The sequence below is a fragment of the Gallinula chloropus genome, assembly GCF_964237585.1.
Source record: "Gallinula chloropus genome assembly, chromosome: 3".
Lineage (NCBI taxonomy): Eukaryota > Metazoa > Chordata > Aves > Gruiformes > Rallidae > Gallinula > Gallinula chloropus.
Genome location: NC_140087.1, coordinates 34152249 through 34172631, shown reverse-complemented (window position 1 = coordinate 34172631; position 20383 = coordinate 34152249). Strand labels below are relative to the sequence as shown.

Here is a 20383-nt window from a genome sequence, read left to right as displayed (position 1 = left end):
GGCCCTGGCACAGGCTGCCCAGAGAAGCTGTGGCTGCCCCCTCACTGATGGTGTTCAAGATCAGGTTGGATGGAGCTCTGGGCAACCTTGTCTGGTGGAGGTTGTCCCTGCTCCTTGCTGGAGTGTGGACTTTAGATGGTCTTTAGGACTTCATCTACGTCAGGATGGGACTCTTAATGAGTTCCAGCCCCTAGTGGGGCACTGAAAAGACTACTATTGTCATCTGTGTAGAAGAGCAAGAGCTCCTTACATAAGGCTCAATTCCAGGTCCTTTTTCACTTTGGCTTTTTTAAAATTGAGAGAATTTGTTCAAATAGCCTTTTTCTTTCTTTTTTTTTTTTTTTCTGAAAAGCTGTAGTTTCTTCTTTCTTTAGACGCAGCCAGACCAAAGCATTCTTTCTCAAATGAGTCCTCAAACTTGCCAAGTTTGGTTCTTTGCCATCTCTACATGCTAATGTTATTTACTCTAACATGAGCTGATTTGGTTTCTCAGTACTGGGCTGCTGATGCACCAGACCATAAAGGAAAAAACTCACTGAAGAAGGGAAGGGTGCCTTCCTGACCACTGACACACTCCTCGAGCTTTATTACACTTAGTACCAAATAAGAATTAATTGAAAGATAAAAGGAAAAATGTATGTTCTGTTTAAACACTATTTTTATTATTGCTTTTGTTTCTTTCTGCAGAGTGGGAAGCCCCCAGTTAAGGATATGTTCACAGATTTGAAAGATGGAAGGAAGCTTTTGGACCTTTTAGAGGGTCTGACGGGGAAACCTCTGGTAAGAGAAATGTGTATGAGTTGTATTCCCAATTACTAAAAAACCCAACAAATATAGAAATCACACAAAAGCCAAACTGTGGCATCTTAAAAAAAAAAAGAATTTATTTAAAAACTTTGTAGTGTGTACTTCCTCTCTAAAGTTCCAGTGAAATTCCCATGAACTCCGTTCATGGCATATAGCGTCAGGCTGAAGTTAGCCGCGTAACCCTCTCTTGAGGGTTAACATTGTTTCATAAAAACACATAAAAATAGCGGTGTTATTCACATAGTGGGTATTTTTAATAGAGGTATTTTTAATGGAGATTTTTTTAAAGGTCTGCTTCTGGATGATCTGGAAGAACAGCCTTTAGTTGGATATTAGTGGACTTTTTCTAATAAACTCGTGAAAGATCTCTTAAAAAGAAATGGGGGAAAAAACAGACAACAGTTAGCAGACAGTGCAAAATTCCACATCTCTGTTGAAAAATCCTTTGTGATTTACAAAAAGAAAAGGGCTGAAAACTTCTCAAGTCTTGTTTGGAAAAGTGTGTGTGTGGGGCTGAAAACTGTTCCCCTGGTAACACCGATGCCTCTTCAGAAAGATACATGAGGCATGGTGAAACCTGTGCCATCACTTGGGATTAAATTCTTAATTTCACTATTTATAAAAAAATCTCAAATTTATTTATTGACCTTATGGGGAACCTTCAGCCATTTACAATTCAACCTTGCAAGCTTGCCTTGTTTTTTAAACAGATGCATTTCACTAGTGCTTCTAATGATTTATGGTCTGATTTGAAGTGCACTGAAGAAAATAGGTGTTTGGTTTCTAATTCTGTTGATTACCGTGTTCCAAGTTCAGCTCCATGCTCTTGCAGTATGACCATGTTCATGTAAATTGTGGTGATTAAAAGCAAATAGAGTGGCAGGTATTGTCAAGAGTTGCAGTATTGTTGATTTTTTTTCCCCCTTGATGTTGAAAGGAAGGGAAAGTCAGGAAGTGTAACTTCTTCCCAGTATGCAAAGATTTAGCAGGCTTTTGGTGCCAGAAAAACAAACTGCTGTTTGTTCCCTCTTGGGAGCCAAAAAATTTCAACTACTCTGGCAAATGTTCAAACCCCTCAGATATTCCCCGGGAACTCCCACTTTGCTGTTGTATTGCCAGTTCTGCAGATGCTGGGAATAAAAATTCTGGACTTATCGAAGATGAACTGAAACACATTTTGAATCCAGGGCTTGTCCTGTGCCTTGAATTAAAGGATAATGTTCTCAATAGTTTTTAGTTTGAAATTGTTGTGGGTGAACGTGTTTAGCTTTTATTCTTACTTAAAAAACCCCAAACCCAGACACATTTCCTGTTGTATACATATTTTGCTTGATCAGTCAAGTTTAATTCTGATGTGAACAGATTATTGCTTTGTATTTTCAGCCTAAAGAGCGAGGTTCCACACGAGTCCATGCCTTAAACAATGTCAACCGAGTACTGCAAGTCTTGCATCAGAACAACGTGAGCATGTTTTTCCTAGAACTTTTGGACAGATTCTTTAATTTATTTCTATGTGTGAATGAGCTCAGAATGCAGAGAATAAGGGGGTTTTTTTTGTACCTGAAATGAGATTTCAGTGAGATGGCTAAACTGTTCTTAGTTTTAATCTGGTAAAATCTTTAAACACCAACTTAACAATGGTATGTGTGAAACCTTGTTTTGTAGTGATGCGTTCATCTCTCGAGACAAAGGTGACTTGAAGCTCTGCTATGCACAGCTCATGAACCTGGCAGGATGTGAAACTAATTTCCAGTAATGATGCATAACTTGTGCAAAACTCTGTGAGGGTATGACAGGTTTTGCGAGTCTATTTTGTGTCCTGATCTCAAAATCTAGGAGGATCTGTCCATTGACACATAGACATCTGTCAGCTTTCTGTCAAATCTGTACTGAGTGTTTCTCATTTAGAGCTTTGGTAACTGATAAGAACAACAACCAGCCAACCCCCCAAATCTTCTTTGAGAAAAATGTGAATAATAATTGTTTGGTTTAGTTTGGTTTTATGTTTTTACTGCCTGGAAGCCACGAGTGCTCTAGTAAAATGATTTTGTTTCCCCTGAAGAACAATTCCTCATAAACATACTCTTGATAGCTGGAATTTCTCTTTGCTAATGTCAGGGCACTAAAATAACTCAATAAGAATATTCTGGCAATAAAATACATCTAATGCCAAAAGGTACTGACATATTTATGTAAACTGCTGATTGAAGAATGCTGTAAACATGCTGTGTGATGCGGCAATTTCCCCTCTGATGTTGGTAAACTAATGTCATCTTTCAAGGAAGCAACCAAAGTTAGTGGTGGGTGGGTTGGTTGGTTGGTTGGTGTTTTTCCTTTGAGATGCTGTAAATATCAATTAACTATTTTCTAAGGATAAGTCATGGATTTTTCCAGCTTGAAATTGATTTATTTTATTAAATGAAATAATATTGAATTACAGTAATTAATTAATTCTTCTTTAAGCTGTTGGGATCTGGGTTTCTAGAAGTAAACAGATGGTGTTAGTTAGCTGAAGGTTGTTAAGGTCATGTACATGATTTATACCTACTGCTTAACTTCAGTAGAAAGTGTGTGTATGTGTTAAGATGAAGGGAAACGACATCCACCGAGAAACATTTGCGATCTGTTGCCTGAGAGTTTGTGGGCTATACAACATTCATAAGTTGTGAGATAATTTTTAGAAGTGTTTAAATATATATTGTAAGGAACAGAAAAGCTCAGGGTATAGAAGTTCAAGTGATCCTGTGAACCTCATCTATCTGCGGAGTGGAACGGTTCTAAGTAATGAATTTAAACTCTTTTGCTTTGTGGACTAAGTTTTCAATAATAGCAGCAACAACAATAACATCCACTGGAAGTAATTCCATAAAGTCAATATCAGTCTACTGCCAGTAGTGATGACTGTCTACTGTCAGCTTTCTTTTCTTGATTATCTTTGCTTATGTCTCCATAGTCCACTCGCCATCCAGGTGGACTGCTGGCTGCATCCCTCAATACATTGGTTTAGTTCGGGGTCATTAAAATGTGAAAGTGGACATGTGGGGTGTTTTCTTTTATGTATGGTGTAGATAGCAAAAGTGAGGTATTATTATTAATAATGCATGATTAAAAAAATCTGAAGGTGTTTTTTTCTATTACAGGTGAAAAAAGCTTTTGCAATGTAACTGTTTTATTTTTGTGCCCATGGCCTTTAGTCTTGCTTTCTGCTTCTTGTGTTCTAGAGTGTTTTCCAGTGTGTTGCTTAATGATCTGCACTGGTGATTCTTTTGGCCTGGTTTTGCCTGTTTAATTTACAGTTGTTTTAAAATACATGCCCAGTATTTGCAGAGTATTGCTGCGAGATTCTGTTGCAGCTGCTGTAAATACTGAGAGGGGACAATCCACAAATCTGTAAGCTTCCTTAGGATTTTGAAGTGTAATTTGTGGTTCTATGTTAATTTCAATACAGATTTGATTCACTGCTCCTAACCCCCTACGGGGAACTGAAACTTGCCTAGATGCTATCTGAAAGCAATGAGGTTACAAGTACATTTTGCAGAATTGAAGCTGTTTGTGATTGTGTGATAAGAGGAAAAAAGTATTAATGGAATACCATTATATCTTTATATATCAGCAATATCCTCTAAAACAAAGTACCTTGGTTTTGGCTATTCTGTCACTGTAGGCTACATGTACTGAGAGCCGGAGCATGGGCTCGTACTGTCCCTCGACTGTCTGTGTTGTTTAACTCCTAGCCAGCTCCTTGGTGCAGGTTTTGTCTTTGTGACCAGTTCTGATCCCAAGCATTGCCCAGATACAGTTCTCAGAGTTAGTGCAAGCTGGGAGGTGTTTCTCTCGGGCACTATGGGTGACATAGGTTGGAGTGGGGGTTGAGAAAGGCGCTGTGCCACTTGCCCCTGGGGCTGCAGGATGCTCCTGGCTGATGTTATTTGCAAGACTAAAGCCATGTCCTGTCCCCCCTCCCCCCCACATCTTCGCTATGTGGGAGTGTGTCTCAGCATCTGCTACATACACCCAGGGAGATACTTATCCCCTTGGCCACCGGCAGCTGTCCCTAACCCAGTTTCCATGGGCTTGGAGGCGATGCAGTGCACTGTTGTTGGTTCCCTCCAAAAGGTGGCTCTGAGTTACTGCTGCTTTCTCTGTGCTGACCAGATGGAGACTTGATGTCCCAATTCCATCCAGGCTCTAAAGTAGCACAGGGCGAGTATCTGGTCGTGTGTTATAAGTTTGCTATTTCTGAGGGCTGAATACGTGACATGGGAGTGGGTAGCCCTGGCTTGCTAAAGTAAAATCTCTCTTTCCATGTTTTTATCCTTTTAATGATCTCAGTTAGGCCATCACTGAGTCTATATGTAGTCCTATGCATATAGGAAACTTGAAAATTTTATATTTCCTTTGAGCTTTTGGTCTCCTCTTATAAACTTGTTCCATTTGGATGCTGGTTCACAAACAAGACAAACCTATTCTTACAGAGGTTTTCATGGTGTTGTAATATCTCTGAGACTGTCTAGGAGCAGAACTGCTTAACTTGTGTGTTTTGTTTTGTTTTTTTAAATATCAGACCCTTCATGTTTGCATTTCTATTGGTCAGTTTTGACTGCTGGTATGCATCTGTATGTTAGAGGATAAAACTCTTCTAATGGAGTATCTTTTTTGATGCTATCTTTTATCATGTTGTTTAAGCAGTTGTCATGACAAATTCAGGTAAAAGATACCCTGTTGTCTCTGGTTCTCTCTCCTACTACTTTTTATTTCAGAGCACTGAAATAAAAATACGTGTCTGGGCAGCCAGGAATATGGGGTGGGGTTGTGACTCAAGACTGTGATAACAGTGTTTAATATAGAGCTGATCCAACCTCTCCAGGTGGAGTTGGTGAATATCGGAGGAACTGACATCGTGGATGGAAATCACAAGCTGACACTGGGGCTGCTCTGGAGCATTATCTTACATTGGCAGGTGAGATGGTGCTGCAAGATCTCTTCCTTTCCAGGAATATCGTGTGCATTGGTCTGCTGGGATTCACACAAACCTTCCCAGGGTTTTGGTGGCAGAAAATACTACTTCTATTTTGGGCTGGTAAATAAAGGCAGGCCAGTGTTTGGTTTCTGATCTCTGTCTATTGGCTGCCTCCTGTGACACATACTCTCCAATGTGCTCAGTTGTACTCAGTCTTTCAGTTTAGTTCCTGCTCCTGTTAATTGTGGAGAGGTTTCTCGGGCTGAAGCATTGGATTTATATTCCTTCCCCAAGGCTTTTATGCACTTCTGCTATCAGGTGGTTTTTACTATCTCAGTAGCTGCATTGGGCTTGCATCTTATATGGTGCTCTGCAGATTTGTTTCTCAGTCTCATAGGTTGACTTGCTCCTGGGTTATGCAGGTGTGTGGGAAGATAATTGAATTCACTTGGGGGGGGGGGGTGGGGGGTGGTAGGTGTTTATGCATAATACCCAAACAACAAACTCCTTTTGTTGTCTGAGCAGATACTCTCCTCATGCAGAAAACCTGTGTAAACTATATTTTTGAGGTTTGCTTTCTGGTTTGCACAAGGCAGAGAGAAATATCTCATAGTAATGTGTTGTCATTACATGGGGTGTTACTGTTTCTTGTAATCAGCAGAGTGCAAAGATGGTCTGAATACTGTTATTCCCAAATTTCATGTGAGGAGTTAGAGTTTGATTCACAACTTTTTATGGGAAAGACCTTTTCACAATTTGTGAAGTAGCTTGGTTCAAAGGTTTTATAGGAAGGAAAAGTGGAGAATTTGTCTGTAAGGTGTAGATGCTGCTGCCTTGCAGGTGAAGGATGTAATGAAGAACATCATGTCAGATTTGCAGCAGACCAACAGTGAGAAGATCCTGCTGAGCTGGGTTCGGCAGTCCACGAGACCTTACAGCCAGGTCAATGTTCTGAACTTCACCACAAGCTGGGCAGATGGACTTGCCTTTAATGCTGTCATCCACAGACACAAGTAAGTAGCAACAGCTTATCTTAGACCTAGCCAAGTAAGCAGCTTTTTTCCTATGTCTTCATGCTTGAGCATTTGAGAGCTTCTAGCTGGTTTTGATGATTTGTTGTTTGTTTTGTTTCTGTTGCGGTAACAATAATAGTGGAGGGGATACTGCCAGTGCCTTACAGAGGATGGAGCCAAGGCAGCAGTGTAACTTAGCTCCTGCACATGTATGCACACTTGCTAATTGGAGTGGGTCTACATCCCACTTACTATGTGTTACACAGAGACTGAGCTGAACAAGTCTCTGCTGGGAGGGGCTGACCACCTCCTTCCCACGCACTTCCTTCCTCCTGCCCTCCCTCCTCTGCAAAAGGAAGCATTGCTTCCATCGGGGTTTGCTGCAGCATTTTAGTAGCAAGGTACAGAAGCTTCAGAACGAAGGAGTAAGGCAGACTCTGTAGGTTTTCTTAGTTTTTAAATGTTTGTTGCTTGAAAGACAATGTACACAGCTCTTTCAGGGAAGCCGTTGAGCAGCAGCATCAAAGGGTAGCAGAATACTTCAGGTGCCTGTAGCGTACTCATTAGTGTGTTCATTATACTTTATAAGGAATGTTGTTGAAGCTTCTTTGCACAGATCTTTTATGTTCTCTCTTATTTTTGGAGAACTTTTTGGTAGCCTAAAAAAAAAAAAAAATCAGCATTGCAAACTCCTATGAAACTTATGTGGTGGTTCTTTTTTTTTCTTTTTCACTTTCTTTGAGATCTGCTTCTGGGCAATCCATTCTAACCCACCACACTTGAAATGAAGCCAGCTTGTTGCTTTGTAAGAGCTGACTGTTCTTAACCAAAAATAGCTGAGTTATGGCGGTGGCAGCAGCTGCCATGCTCCCAGGAAGAGGGAATAAAAGGCTCAGGTAACGGTAGGACCATATCTAGAATTTAACCAGACCTCCTGGCCACAAGGTATCTGTCACGGAAAATGATTTACAAACACCCAGAAGGTTTATAGCCAGCAAAATGTTTGTAAAAGCCTGTGTTCATGCTGAGCCTGCTGCTCTTTGCTCTTAAGTGCCAGTTTGGCCTGTGCTGACTGAAATAACTGGCTCGCTGGCTGCAGGGGCATCATGCATCATGACTGCCTGCTTGGGCTTTGTGGGGTCTGAAGTCTCTGAGCTGTTTTCAGAGCACTATTAAGTAGCAAAACCCCTTCCTGAAAACTGAGTAACTGTGCTTTCTCCTGGCTTCCTAAAATCTCAGTTACCTGGCTCTGCTGATCTCTGAGCCCTTTAGTCTCGCTTCCTGCAGCTGCCACCGCATCAACATTCAATTTTCTGTCCCTGGGCACCAGCCCTTTAGCCAGGGAAACACCATTTTCCCCACACTTCCAAGAAATCTTGAGCTGGATTTAAATTTAGGTCGGCTTTGAAACAGAAGATTTAAAAAGGAACAGGGGGACTACAGGTTGCAGAAGTGGCAGGACAACAAAGCTGTTTCATTCACCCAGAGAGTAGTGCTTCCCTGCCAAAGGGGTGCTTTCAATATTGCTTTCTTAATTTAGCTAAATATGACAATATAGGAGAATTTTTGTGGATCCCATTAAGAGGTTTAGTAGCTAATTTTTCTCTTTATGTATCTATCGACAATTGTTAGCAGTTCTACCTCTTGGCTGTAATATCTAGTAACTTTGTAATACTCTCAATGCTTAATAAAATTATATGAGGTAATAGGATATTTAACATTATATTGTGCTGGTCTCTTTCCTAATATTAGCTTAGATCCTCTATGAATTGAATTTTTCTCTGGTACAATTTTCTAGGTAAATACCTAGATGGCATTGTATTAAAATCTGTGTTATCATGGCAGGGTGCAGGTGGCACATCTAGACTATACTTACTGCAATGTGGTTTTCAAAGTAAGAGTTTCTGCTAAGGCTTTATGTGGATCCATGTGGTTATCCTTAGTGCATGGAGGCACAGTGTGCCAGTAGCTTCTATCAAGGTCTTTGCATATCCTTGTTCCTTGTTCACCCTACCTATCTTCTGGCTTTCTTGCTTCTCAGACCTTGCTGGGTTATGGCCTTCCTGTTTCACAAAGTGTAATGGCTCGACAGATGTTACAAGGATACACTTGGGCCAATTTAGAACTAAGCAAAGTCTTAAAATAAGACAAGCTCATCACTTCCTTCCCAAGTTCTATAATGCCCAGAATCGATAACAGTGTTTTAATGAGAAGTCACTGTTGCAGGGGAATGGGGAGTACTGTGATGGCTTTGCAGCCTGAGAGCTATGCTGCTGCAGCTTGAGTCTGAGGGTGCCCTCTCTGTGTAGGTACCACTAGGCAGGGGGCCTGATTGTTGACCCCACTTCCTGCTCTGTTCTTTCCCCTTGAGACCTGCCTGTCTGTTTTGGGTGCACAGCTGGACTGAAGATTTGGGTTGGTCAGTGCTAATGCAAGATGAAGGTCTTTGGCACTGTAAATTGATCAGCTCCTTGGTCTGATTTGCACTGGTGCTCTCATGAGTGCTTGTGATTGGGGGAGGCTTTTGTAAGGATTGTTGTAGGGTTTTTTGGTGGGGATTTTTTTGGTGGATTTTTTGTTTTTCTTTTAAATTGGAGTGAAAAAGGTCATGAGACAGGGTAAGCGATCAGGGGTGGGGACCACTGCTGCTCCTAGCCTCAATGAAATGGGGTGGTCACGGAGCCACATCACAAGTTTGGAATGAGGCTCTCTGGGAACAGTGACTCTTGATTACCCAGCAGAGCCTGATGCAGACAGGATGTAGTAACAGCAATGCTGTGAAAGAAACTATTGAAGAAAACCATCTCTGGAATAAATTTTAAACACTGAGTTTATTTTCTAGTTAGTAGTATTTGATCTCTCATTCCAGTTAATGAGTGTATGTATAGAAAACAGAGTGGAAGGTGGATGTTGCTGTGGGCATGGAGCCAGTTAATCAATATGTGATTGCCAGATTATCACTAATAGAAAGAAAGCATGTATTTTTATTTATGCTTTTCTGTATATGTATACATATGTTTTATGTATATATATATACACATACTTGTTTTGTATGTTTGCTTATAATACTTCAGTAGCTACCTTTATATCCAATTACTTCATATTCTGCGTGGTATGGGATCCTTTCTTCAGATAAAAATTACCGCTTTCTTTCCCATTTTGCCTTTGCTTTTAGACCTGAGCTTTTCAGCTGGGATAAAGTTATACAGATGACCCCAGTTGAGAGACTGGAACATGCTTTCAGCATAGCCAAGAACCACTTGGGAATTGAGAAACTGCTGGATCCTGAAGGTGGGATATAGTTGTTTTACTTGACCAGAAGCTTTTTTGAGCTCCCTTGAAAGAAGTTACTTCTGTTGATATTTGCTACGAATACAAATTCCAGCAGTTTTGTGCTGAGATGCTTTTTTTCAAGCCTTTAAATATGGGTTTAAAAGAATTTAATTTGTAGGGTAAGCATATGCCTCTGCAGCCGTGTGCTTCGGCTTCTGGAATGTTAAGGTTCTGATCAACTTGCCATTCAGGGACAGTATGCAGAAGGTCAAGTTGCTAGCCTGGCTTTGTTTCATCATGGGTAGGAGTCCTGCCACAAGGGTTTGTGCTGTTCACATGAAGTAAAGCACTATTTAGAATGGGATAGCTTTAAGAGCTCATGGCCTGTTTTTTTTTTTTTTTCTTTAAATATACCCTGAGTAGCAGTAGCTGCCAGTGCTGTGAGTACTTACTGTGTAGGAATGCTTACCAGGAAACTTTTATGGCTCCTTTTTAAAATGCTGAGCTGTCGCTCTGCTTTGAAGCGAGCCTCCAAAGATTCATTCTGTAAGACAAGCTCTCAAACTTTATAGATTCAAGCACCACCTTCTTAGAAAAGAAAACAAAATATAACTTAATGACTGACACTTGTTTACCTAGAGATAAGTGAACCTGAGTTGGTGAAACTCTTTACCATGTGAAAATGAACTGATGATGATGGGAGTGGGGATACACCCTAAGTGGAAATGTTTGTTTATACAAGTACTGTCCCTGAACCACATTTCTGCTTGGGAGATGCCCCAGAATAATTTTCCCCAAATAATTTTTATTCCTTAACAACTTCAGTTTGGGCTCTTACTGCAGAAAAGGTCATGTCTTTTAATGTGAGTTCACTTCTAAATGAAGAAAATATATGTATTTTAAATTTTTTTTCTCCTTCATACTGCATTCAACATGTCAAATGTGGCATTTTTTACTTAAAGCTCACTATAGGCTACTTACAGGAGTACATGTGATTTACACTATAGGTGAAGTCTTATCTGTATTTTAAGTAATGATTTAGAAAAGCAGCTTCCTAATTTATTTTCCCCTATATTTTATCTTTTTTGATGCAGATGTTGCTGTCCAGCTTCCAGACAAAAAGTCTATTATTATGTATTTAACCTCTTTATTTGAGGTCCTTCCTAAGCAAGTCACTATGGAAGATATCCGGGAGGTGGAGACCCTTCCAAGAAGATACAAGCAGGAGTGTGAGGATGGGGAGTTCAACATGCAGCAGGTGTTTGTCATCAAAGTCTGCCTGGCTTTTCTTCACTTACAATTTTAGCTGATCTTCAGGCTTGGGAGTTGTCTCAGGAATATGCCTTCTACCTTGGGCAACACAACTGGGAATATATGAAAAATCCTAGCGTAATCTTTGTGACTGGCTTCAGTTGTTCTGTCTTCCATTTTCTTTTCTGATTCATGGAGAAAATCCTGTGTGATGAGGTATAAAGTATGTGTTATGCTTCTTTTTCTGCTTCTCTTTATCTTTCATCTTGGCAAGGTGCAGGGGGAGGCCCAAAATCTTTAATTGAGTTTGCCACAGGACTTGTGGTGGTGGTGAAATCCACTGTTAAATGAGCGAGACGGGAGTTGGTATTTCTATTCAGGTTCTTTATTTTAAAATGAAAGTTCATAAGTGGTTATTGAAGGCCTTCTCATTAAAATGTACCCAGTGATTACTTTTAGCATTTTATGAAGAATTAAAAGGGGTCTTGCTTGTTCTATTTTTAGCATCATTTAGAAAGGCATCTTCTGGGCACTTTGGAGACATAACTTTTCTCTTGGTTCCTAGGCTGTAGCACTTGAAGAGGAGCAGGGAGGCTCTAGAGCAGAAACTCCCAGCACAGTGACAGAGGTGGATATGGACTTGGATAGCTACCAGATTGCTCTGGAAGAAGTTCTTACGTGGCTGCTGTCAGCTGAGGAAGTGTTTCGGGAACAGGAAGAAATATCTGGTGATGTTGAGGAAGTAAAAGAGCAATTTTCAACCCATGAAGTAAGCTCATCTTGAAAACTCATTTGCTGTTTTTCTGTGTGTTTCTGAGCTCCAGAACTTCAATTTCCTAGTTGTTATCCAAAACCTGCCGTTCTGTTTCTCTTACCTTGCTTTTCCTAAATCAAAAACACCTTAAACTGAATGTGATATGGTTGGGGTTTTTTGTTTGTGGGTTTTTTTGGGGGGGGGAGGGGGGGGAGGGGAGGATGATGTATTGTCAAATTATAGCTTCTTGAAGGTGAAATAGATTTTTTTAATTTTTTTTAGAAGAACTTACAGTGGAACATGTTTTGAAACTTTAATGTTTGGGGTGTGTGTTTGGTTGTGGGTTTCTTTAATCAGCTTTTGGTAGCTGGCTTGCTGTCTATAAAACAAAGACAGATTGATCCATGCTGATTTGTGCTCCTCTTCTGCCAACTACTAAAAAGCCTGGTCAGCCTTATGTCACTCGCTGTTAAATGAGGGCAATGCTGAAATTGATAATTGTGTCAATTTAATTGAGAGGTCTCCCTGTCATGATTAACATAGTTTATTTCAGAAACATGAGTTGCTTCTTCAGAATTATTTTTGCTTCCAAATTATTTTGGTTTGGTTCTGTTCCAAGTCTGAACAAATGTTCTAATGTTGCTAAAAGTTTCATGTGTCGTGTTAGACACATTAGATGATTTAGTTTTCTCCTTTGTCAGCTTACTGTATACAATTGAATTAAAAATATGAATGCTGATCAATCTGAAGAATTTTTTTTCTTTATGTGACAGTTTTAAAGCCTTGAACAAAAAAAAAGGTGTTGCATTTATAGTAAATATGTGATTAAAAAAAATAATTTATTAATTCACAGGGTTCTATTTGCTTTCAAATGATACATTCAGGTCTTGTTTTAGTTCTGTTGGTCATAGGTAATTTCTGGTGCATTTGTTCAAAGGCTGTAGTCTTACAGCTTTTTCCCTGGGGCAGTCAGTTTTGGGGTTTTTTTTTGCCAGTTAGCTCTCTCTTACTGGTCCAGATTTTTTGTAGCTTATGGAGAAGTTTCTATCATAGAAAGACACAGGTTTGCCATGCTTATGTGTTTAAGGGTGCCAGCTCATTCTGCAGCACTATTTCAAACAACAATTTATTGGGATATTTACAATTCATAGACTCCTGTAGGACTTCACAGGTGTCCTGGTGACATGGCTGGTTATACTGTTTCCAGGCTTTTATGATGGAGCTGACTGCACACCAGAGCAGTGTGGGCAGTGTTCTGCAGGCTGGAAACCAACTGGTGGCCCAGGGGAATTTGTCATCCGAAGAGGAGTTTGAGATCCAGGAGCAAATGCTGCTGCTGAACTCTCGTTGGGAGGAGCTCAGGGTGGAGAGCATGGACAGGCAGTCCCGGTGAGTCACACCACATAACCTCTCTTAGAGCTGCAGGACCGACCTCTGGTGCTGACTGCATGACCTAGGAGTTGCTTTGTATCCATTTGTAAGAAATCTTTTTTCCAGAATTATCTCTTCAGTTTGTGACATGAAATCCACCTTCTTCATACATTCTAAAGTGAAACCAAAGAAATGAATATAACTGGGTTGTTTTGGTTCTTACATAAAAGTAACTATACACAGTAGTTACATAAATGCTGTTTTTAATGCTGTTTTATTAATTTCAGTTCCTCAGTAGATGTGGCTAGCTCGGTGTGTTTACACAAGTAAAAAGCATGTAGAGGAACTTTTTCCCTCCTGTGGGATATCAAGCTAAGAGCCACACATCAAGGGAGAAACTGCATTGTGTTGCTGCTCTCTGCTAAGGCTCTATTAGCAGCAAAACCCTGTTGCAAGAAAACAATCTCCAATACAAATTGCATAATTCACTAACTTTTTTTTTTGGGGGGGTGGGGGGGGAAGGGGAGGTGTTTTTTGGGGTTTTATTGAGAATGAAACAAGGATACTTAACTATGTTCCTAATGGGGAAAATATTACTTGATGACAGCTAACTGGTTTATGAAATGACCTTGCTTCTTTCCTATAGGAACGATAAACGAGGTGTCTTTCCTTGGGGGAACCATATCTGAAATAACTCTGCCTGTGCTTCTTCCTGCAGCCTGCATGACATGCTGATGGAGCTCCAGAAGCAGCAGTTGCAGCAGCTCTCTGACTGGCTGACGGTCACAGAAGAACGCATTCAGAAGATGGAATCTCAGCTCTTAGCAGAAGATTTGGAGTCCCTTGAAAAACAGCTGGATGAACATAAAGTAAATCTTTGTCTGTTATGCAATATGTGTAAGAGAAATATTTGGAAGATGTGTATGTTGGTGGGTTCCTTAACTGAGAAACTCGATTGTGTTGGTTCCATATAGCTGCATGCTGAGGGACTGCATTTGATGCTTGGGAAAGGATGATGACAATTGGGTAGAAAGCAATTGCAATTTTCTGGGAGTATTTTCTTAACTGAACACTTGAGCATTTGTAACTATGGCAGAAACATCTTTGCTTCATGGAGGAAGCAAAACCTGTAAGAGAAATCATGTTGCCTTCACCTCATGCAGGATGAGGCCCCTCCAGGTAAATTTTTGGTGTGAAGGACAATACAAAAAGTACTGTGGACAAACTCACCTTTAATCACTGTCAGGCATTGCTAAAAGCATGCTTGAGACTTGCAGGTGAAAATAATGCGTGAGTTAAAACCTCAAGGAAGGGCCTCCCAGGTCACCCATTTTGGTCCCTGTTCTTACAAGGATCCCACCCGAAGGGGATGCATAGGCACTGCTCTCTGTTGTGCACAGCATTTTGGAAGTGGCTTGTCTCAAGTTTTTAGGTGGGACCCCAGCCTTTCAACTCTGAAGTGCTTTCATTAAAGGAGAAAGCTGGCCTGGTGATTCTTATCATGGTTGCAGTTTTGGTTTTCATACTCAGTGATGAGTTTGACCTTCTTCTACCCAGCATGGGCCATACCTCATGGGGCAAGAACTGTGAAATATTTTTTTGCCTGTGTAATTTCCTGTCCTGCATTAGCATTCTTTCCTCTGTCTTCAAAGTCTGGGGACTTTGAGGCGTGTTGTTCATGGAGTAGCTTAGGATGTTCTGGGATAAAAAGTGATATTTACAGTACCGTAAAGGCATATTGATCTTGCACAGATACTTTAAAATGGCATCTTCTCTTCTAGAGGTTGTATGTGTATTTGAATCTATGGATTATTTCAATCTAAAACTGTAGCTTTCTGCAGTTTTCAACTATTCTCTTTGAACATCATGATCCATTGTAGCACTGTTGATACTTAAGAGAATTATACTGACAGCTATTCAGAGAAGAATGCTCTTAATGATTTTTCCCTGTTCATCATGCCTTATGATACTTGCTTATTATCAGGAATAGCTTTTTATAGAAACAGTTAAGCTCTCTTACTTAGAATAGTAGACATAGAAAGTCGGTTGAGTTGTCATACGATTTTTCCTAGCCAAGTATGGTGCACACAGTTTAGCACTCTGTGTTTTCCAACACTTTACCAGAATGCTTTTGGGTTCATTTCTAGCAATCTTTTGTTTATACTTATTTAAACTGTGCAGTGATTCCCTGCAGATTAGCAAATTATTCAAATTTGGTAACCTCTGATTTTTTTTTTTTTCTCCAGAGCCTGCAGAGTGACCTAGAGACAGAACAGGTGAAGGTAAACTCCCTGACACACATGGTTGTCATTGTTGATGAAAGCAGCGGGGAAAGTGCCACAGCTATTTTGGAGGAACAATTGCAGGTAAAAACCCTCTTTTCTTTCTTTTTTTTTTCTTTCTTACTGCAGTACCAGGCACTTAAAACCTTTACATATAATGGTTAACCACCAGCTTTTTGTTTAAAGGCAATTTATTCCAGAAGGTAATTTAAATATTTTTTTACAAGTAATATTAATGTAAAGCATTATTAAACTTGCTCAGGGTAAAACCTGAAAAAGCGCTGTGGTGAGTTTCCAGCTCAATTCCTGATGAGTCAAGGTGTTTGTATTCCCAGTGACTTAGGCACTTTTGTAGCTCAATCTTTAGCAGTTTCATTAAAATGGGAAGACGCACAGTACAACTCATATTTCACAGAAGTAATTTTCATTAAGAAGTTAAAATCTGATGGGAAGAATATTTAAAGACATGAGCACAAGTTATCTAGGGAATATGTGTGAAGTATTTTCCTGTTTTTGCTAGAAGTTAGACTGTAACCTGAAATATGGGGAGTGTGAAAAAATTTATTGAAACAGAATTCATGCTACTTTGTTCACTCTTTTTTGAAGTCAATCAAATAGCTCTCTGACTTCAGCAAGAGCAGAGATAAGGCCATAGGTGAAAGCTCTCAAAAGTTTTACCCTCCAGCTTTGTTCAATACAACAATGGTGATTACTGGCAAGGAGCTAGCTATGAAGTAGAAAGAGGTTACGGTGAAGTAGAATTTATGCTTTTGAGTATCTGTGTTTTCAGCTTCCTTGTGAAGCTCATGAATGTTCATGAGTGTTTCATGCTTTTATAGAGGCTTGGTGAGCGATGGACAGCTGTTTGTCGCTGGACTGAGGAACGACGGGTCAAGTTGCAAGAAATTCAGCTTTTATGGCAGGACCTGCTGGAAGAGCAGGTTAGTAGCTCTTGAGTTACCCGAGTGACTAGTTGGTTTGTGGAGGGGGAAAAACCAACTGACAAAAAAAAAACCAAACACACCTAACCTCCTCAGTAGGGTTTAGTAGCTCCCAGAAAAATGCCTTGACAAAAGAAGGGTTTGTGTTATTGTTTGGATTCTGAGCATTTCTTGAAGAGTAGAGTAGCTGTGCAGTTCGAAAGAAGTATTTTCCAAAGTCTGAGAAAGTAAGTTTATAACTCCTTATAAAATAATTTCCAAGGTATCTTGTGAAGTGGCAGTGAAGTGGGAACATCCTTGATAGCAAAATGGCAATGAATCACTATTTGGTGGTTTGGTAATTAGATAAATTTTCCTAATGGAAGTGTATGTGCTTCCAACATGGATACGCTGACACCTTTGTATAATCAACTAATCCATAGGTACTGTTTTCAAAATCAATAACATAAAGCATTTGATCAATACAGCAAAGCATGCTGCTCCTCTCATTTTGCTGAGTTTAGGCAAACAGTTGAGTTGTGAAGTAGACAGTGCAGTGAGATTTTTTTCTTACTTTGATATTGTGCATTCTACATATATATTAAATATACTGCTCAAATGCAAAATCACTGATGGCATAAAAATACGGTAATGCAACTACATGTGTTAGGTTTGTGTGGCTAATGCTGGAGCTTGTTTTGTGTCTCAGCCTAAAATATGTGACGGCTTTCCCTTTGAAGGTTTTACTTAAATTGTTTTGTTTTCGTAAATGATGGTATTTATCACTGTAAACCATTGTTTAAACTCTGGAGTACACACAGATTGTTTAGACATGTGAAAGAAGTAGAGCAGTGCTGATATAGCTGCTGCTATCAGTTACAGACTGGTTTCTTTGACAGCAGTGTTTTGTCTGCATTTTTGGGGGTTGCATCTGTGTTTCTTCCTGACCCCTCCTCTACCTAGTTGCAGCATGTTGGTAAGCTGAATTTGCACCTCATGGGACCTTGTTAACATGGACCCAAGGTTCAGATTCCAGTTTATCCAATCACAAGATATATTTTTGTGTATATATATATATACACACATATATATAAAAACTTTAATGTTGTGTGTTGTCATACATACAGAAAATTGTGTACTAACTCTTGGGCAAAATAAGTCTCTGAGTAGAGAAGTAGGGGTTCCTCAGAAATCCTTGCTCTGTATGCCAAGGTAGGGACTTCAAGTGATTTTGGTTTTGATGACCCTATGTGAACACATATCTGTTCTCTCCACCCTTATACTACTCTGAGGAAAAGTGATCACTTGTCACTCATTAATTATTCCAATACTGTTAAGAGTGTCATCTTCTGTTGGAGCTGCTGTGCATTTGTTTGTGGGGTTTTTTTGGGTTTTGGGTTTGTTAGGTTTTTTGTTGTGGGTTTTGGGGGGAGGCTTGTATTTTTGTTGGTTTTGGTTGGGGTTTTAAAAATTTGTATGTAATTATGTTGTTTGCACATGGTCTCAAGGATTGTTTAATGTTGAATGTCAGATAGCAAGTAACAAGCCTATGTTTGCATTTGTTGTTTCCCTCTGTACAACACATTTATTATTAAGTTTTGAATTACAGTTCTCTGACCTCAAGAATTATCAAGTGACCTACAAAAATTCCAATTTGAGACTAATTAAAAATTGCAATACAATACAGCATTAACACAAAAGTAATGAAAACATTTAGGTACTATTGTTTTCCATTTTGCCCAACCAGATGGAGAGCTGAGTGACAGTGATGCATCAGCCTTTTTGTGGCTGCTTAGAAAATGATTGGAAGCCACATTGCCAAGTCAACACAATTCTTACCACTCAGGAAGCAAATTCCTCAATCAGTGCCAGATATTTCTTAGCACTCTGATAATTCTGTTTCGGTTTTCTAGGGAGAGTTATCTCTGACTGCTGACTTAGCAGAAATTAACTGAATACGTTGAAGGGTTTTTAAGTTCCTCTTATGCATAAAATATGTTGGCTGGGATGCCAGTGTGATTATTCCAGAGAGTATGTGGTGGTGTAATTTTGTTTCTCACAGCCTTCAACCACCATCGTATTTGCTGCCTGTACATTTTTGCATATGAGTTTACATTGGCAATGTAAACTGTCTTAACCCTTTGGCCTGAAAGTTGCTGTAGTCAATTCTGTGACAATGGCAAAAATATACTGAGCTAGGCTGAAGATTCTAGCAGCTGTTTAAAGTGGTGGTCAAAGAACAAAAAAGTCTGCCTTGTTGTATCATTTTATTTTATAAGACAGAGGAGCAGCAGTGCACCAGTGGGTCTGCAACTGAGCTCTGGGTATTCAAGGCTGTGAAGATGGCTGTGCAGCAGCAATATGTTACAACATAATATAAAATCTGTAAGATCCTTCCTGATCCTTGATGCCAGTTATTGCTGGGGGTTCCATAGGAGTGCCAAGCAGCTGAAGGAAAATGAGACCCAAGACAGGTTTCCTGGCAAAAAAAGTGGAAAAAGTTCAAGATCCCTGAGTTAGTACTATCCAGCACAGACCACTCCAGCTTTCAGCAGTTAATGAGATCATATTTCCTGAAGCTGGTATTTTACAATTGGAAGTAGGTACAGTAAACAGGGAGGCAACTGACTAATATCAGAGTCTTTGACAGTCTCTGCCTGGACTAAAAGAGCTCTGAATTATCAGTGGTGTAGCATCTGAGAAAATGTTTGTAATGGCTGGTTTTGAATCACAGGTGAAGTAGGGTAGAGAATGAAAGAAAGCATGCATACCATTTTGATAAATTTAATTCCAGTACAATTTATTAGTCCCATGTCAACTGGTTGTTGGCTCTTTCATCACTGTAACTAATTTTGGAAGGATGCACTCTGATGTATTGGGAAATGGTTTTGTTGAAACGCTTTTGCTGGAAAGTATTGCTTAGTTCTCTGATCTGATGCATTTTTGTCCCATTTGTGTACCGTTTTTGTTAATGCTAACTGAAATTCCTGTGTATAAAAACTGCAGATCTGTGCTTTGAATGCAAAGATCTTAAGGAATTATCAATAGGTGTTTGACAAACTTGATGTTTTCTTCTGCTACTTTTGTGATCTGCAGTGCTTATTGAAAGCTTGGCTAACTGAGAAAGAAGAGGCTTTGAGTAAGGTTCAGACAAGCAACTTCAAAGATCAAACAGACCTGAGTGTGAATGTTCGAAAACTAGCGGTGAGTGTTGCTGTCTTGCTCTTTCCTGTTAAATCTTGTAGACTAAATGCATGGCAAATTACAGTTTGACCCCAGTAGGAGCTGTGAATGTGTAATACTTCAGAAGCAAGGTCAATATTCTCTCCTTGCCAGATTCTTTAACTTGAATTAAAAAAACGTGTGCAATGTACTCCATGGCCATTCCAGGTTGGCATGCCAAACTTTGGAACAGCTATCCTGGGTTTGTCAGGGTTTGGAGTTTATAGCAGGTCACCAGTCAACCGTGTTTTCCAAAGTATGGGTTTGTAGTTTGTGTCTCTTGCTTTTTGTGGTGTGGGGTGTTTTTTTCAAATTTTATTGTAAGTGCACTGGTGCAGCTTGTACCTGGACTGATCATTTGTAACTCTTGTTACTCAAGGGATACTGCTGACAACTTCAGAAGCTGTTTCAGGGATGTACTCTTTTAAAAAATGTTTGTTAGTGCTTTGTTACATAAGAGAGCTCTTTTGAAACCTATGATACATCTCGTCAGGGTAGTAGTCAGATAGCACTTCCCTGCCTCCCCCCAC

The 20383-nt window shown here is 39.8% G+C and overlaps 1 protein-coding gene across 1 annotated transcript in view; it reads left to right on the top strand.

Annotated features, from left to right (window-relative positions):
- Positions 1-20383, top strand: part of UTRN (utrophin) — a 380556-nt gene that overhangs the window by 74519 nt on the left and 285654 nt on the right. Inside the window, exons 4-15 of the mRNA XM_084262364.1 lie at positions 688-780; positions 2191-2268; positions 5675-5767; positions 6608-6780; positions 9956-10071; positions 11148-11311; positions 11870-12073; positions 13266-13447; positions 14148-14298; positions 15676-15795; positions 16551-16652; positions 19728-19835. Coding sequence (XP_084118490.1) covers positions 688-780; positions 2191-2268; positions 5675-5767; positions 6608-6780; positions 9956-10071; positions 11148-11311; positions 11870-12073; positions 13266-13447; positions 14148-14298; positions 15676-15795; positions 16551-16652; positions 19728-19835 — 1584 coding nt within the window. The remainder of the gene's footprint in view (positions 1-687; positions 781-2190; positions 2269-5674; positions 5768-6607; positions 6781-9955; positions 10072-11147; positions 11312-11869; positions 12074-13265; positions 13448-14147; positions 14299-15675; positions 15796-16550; positions 16653-19727; positions 19836-20383) is intronic.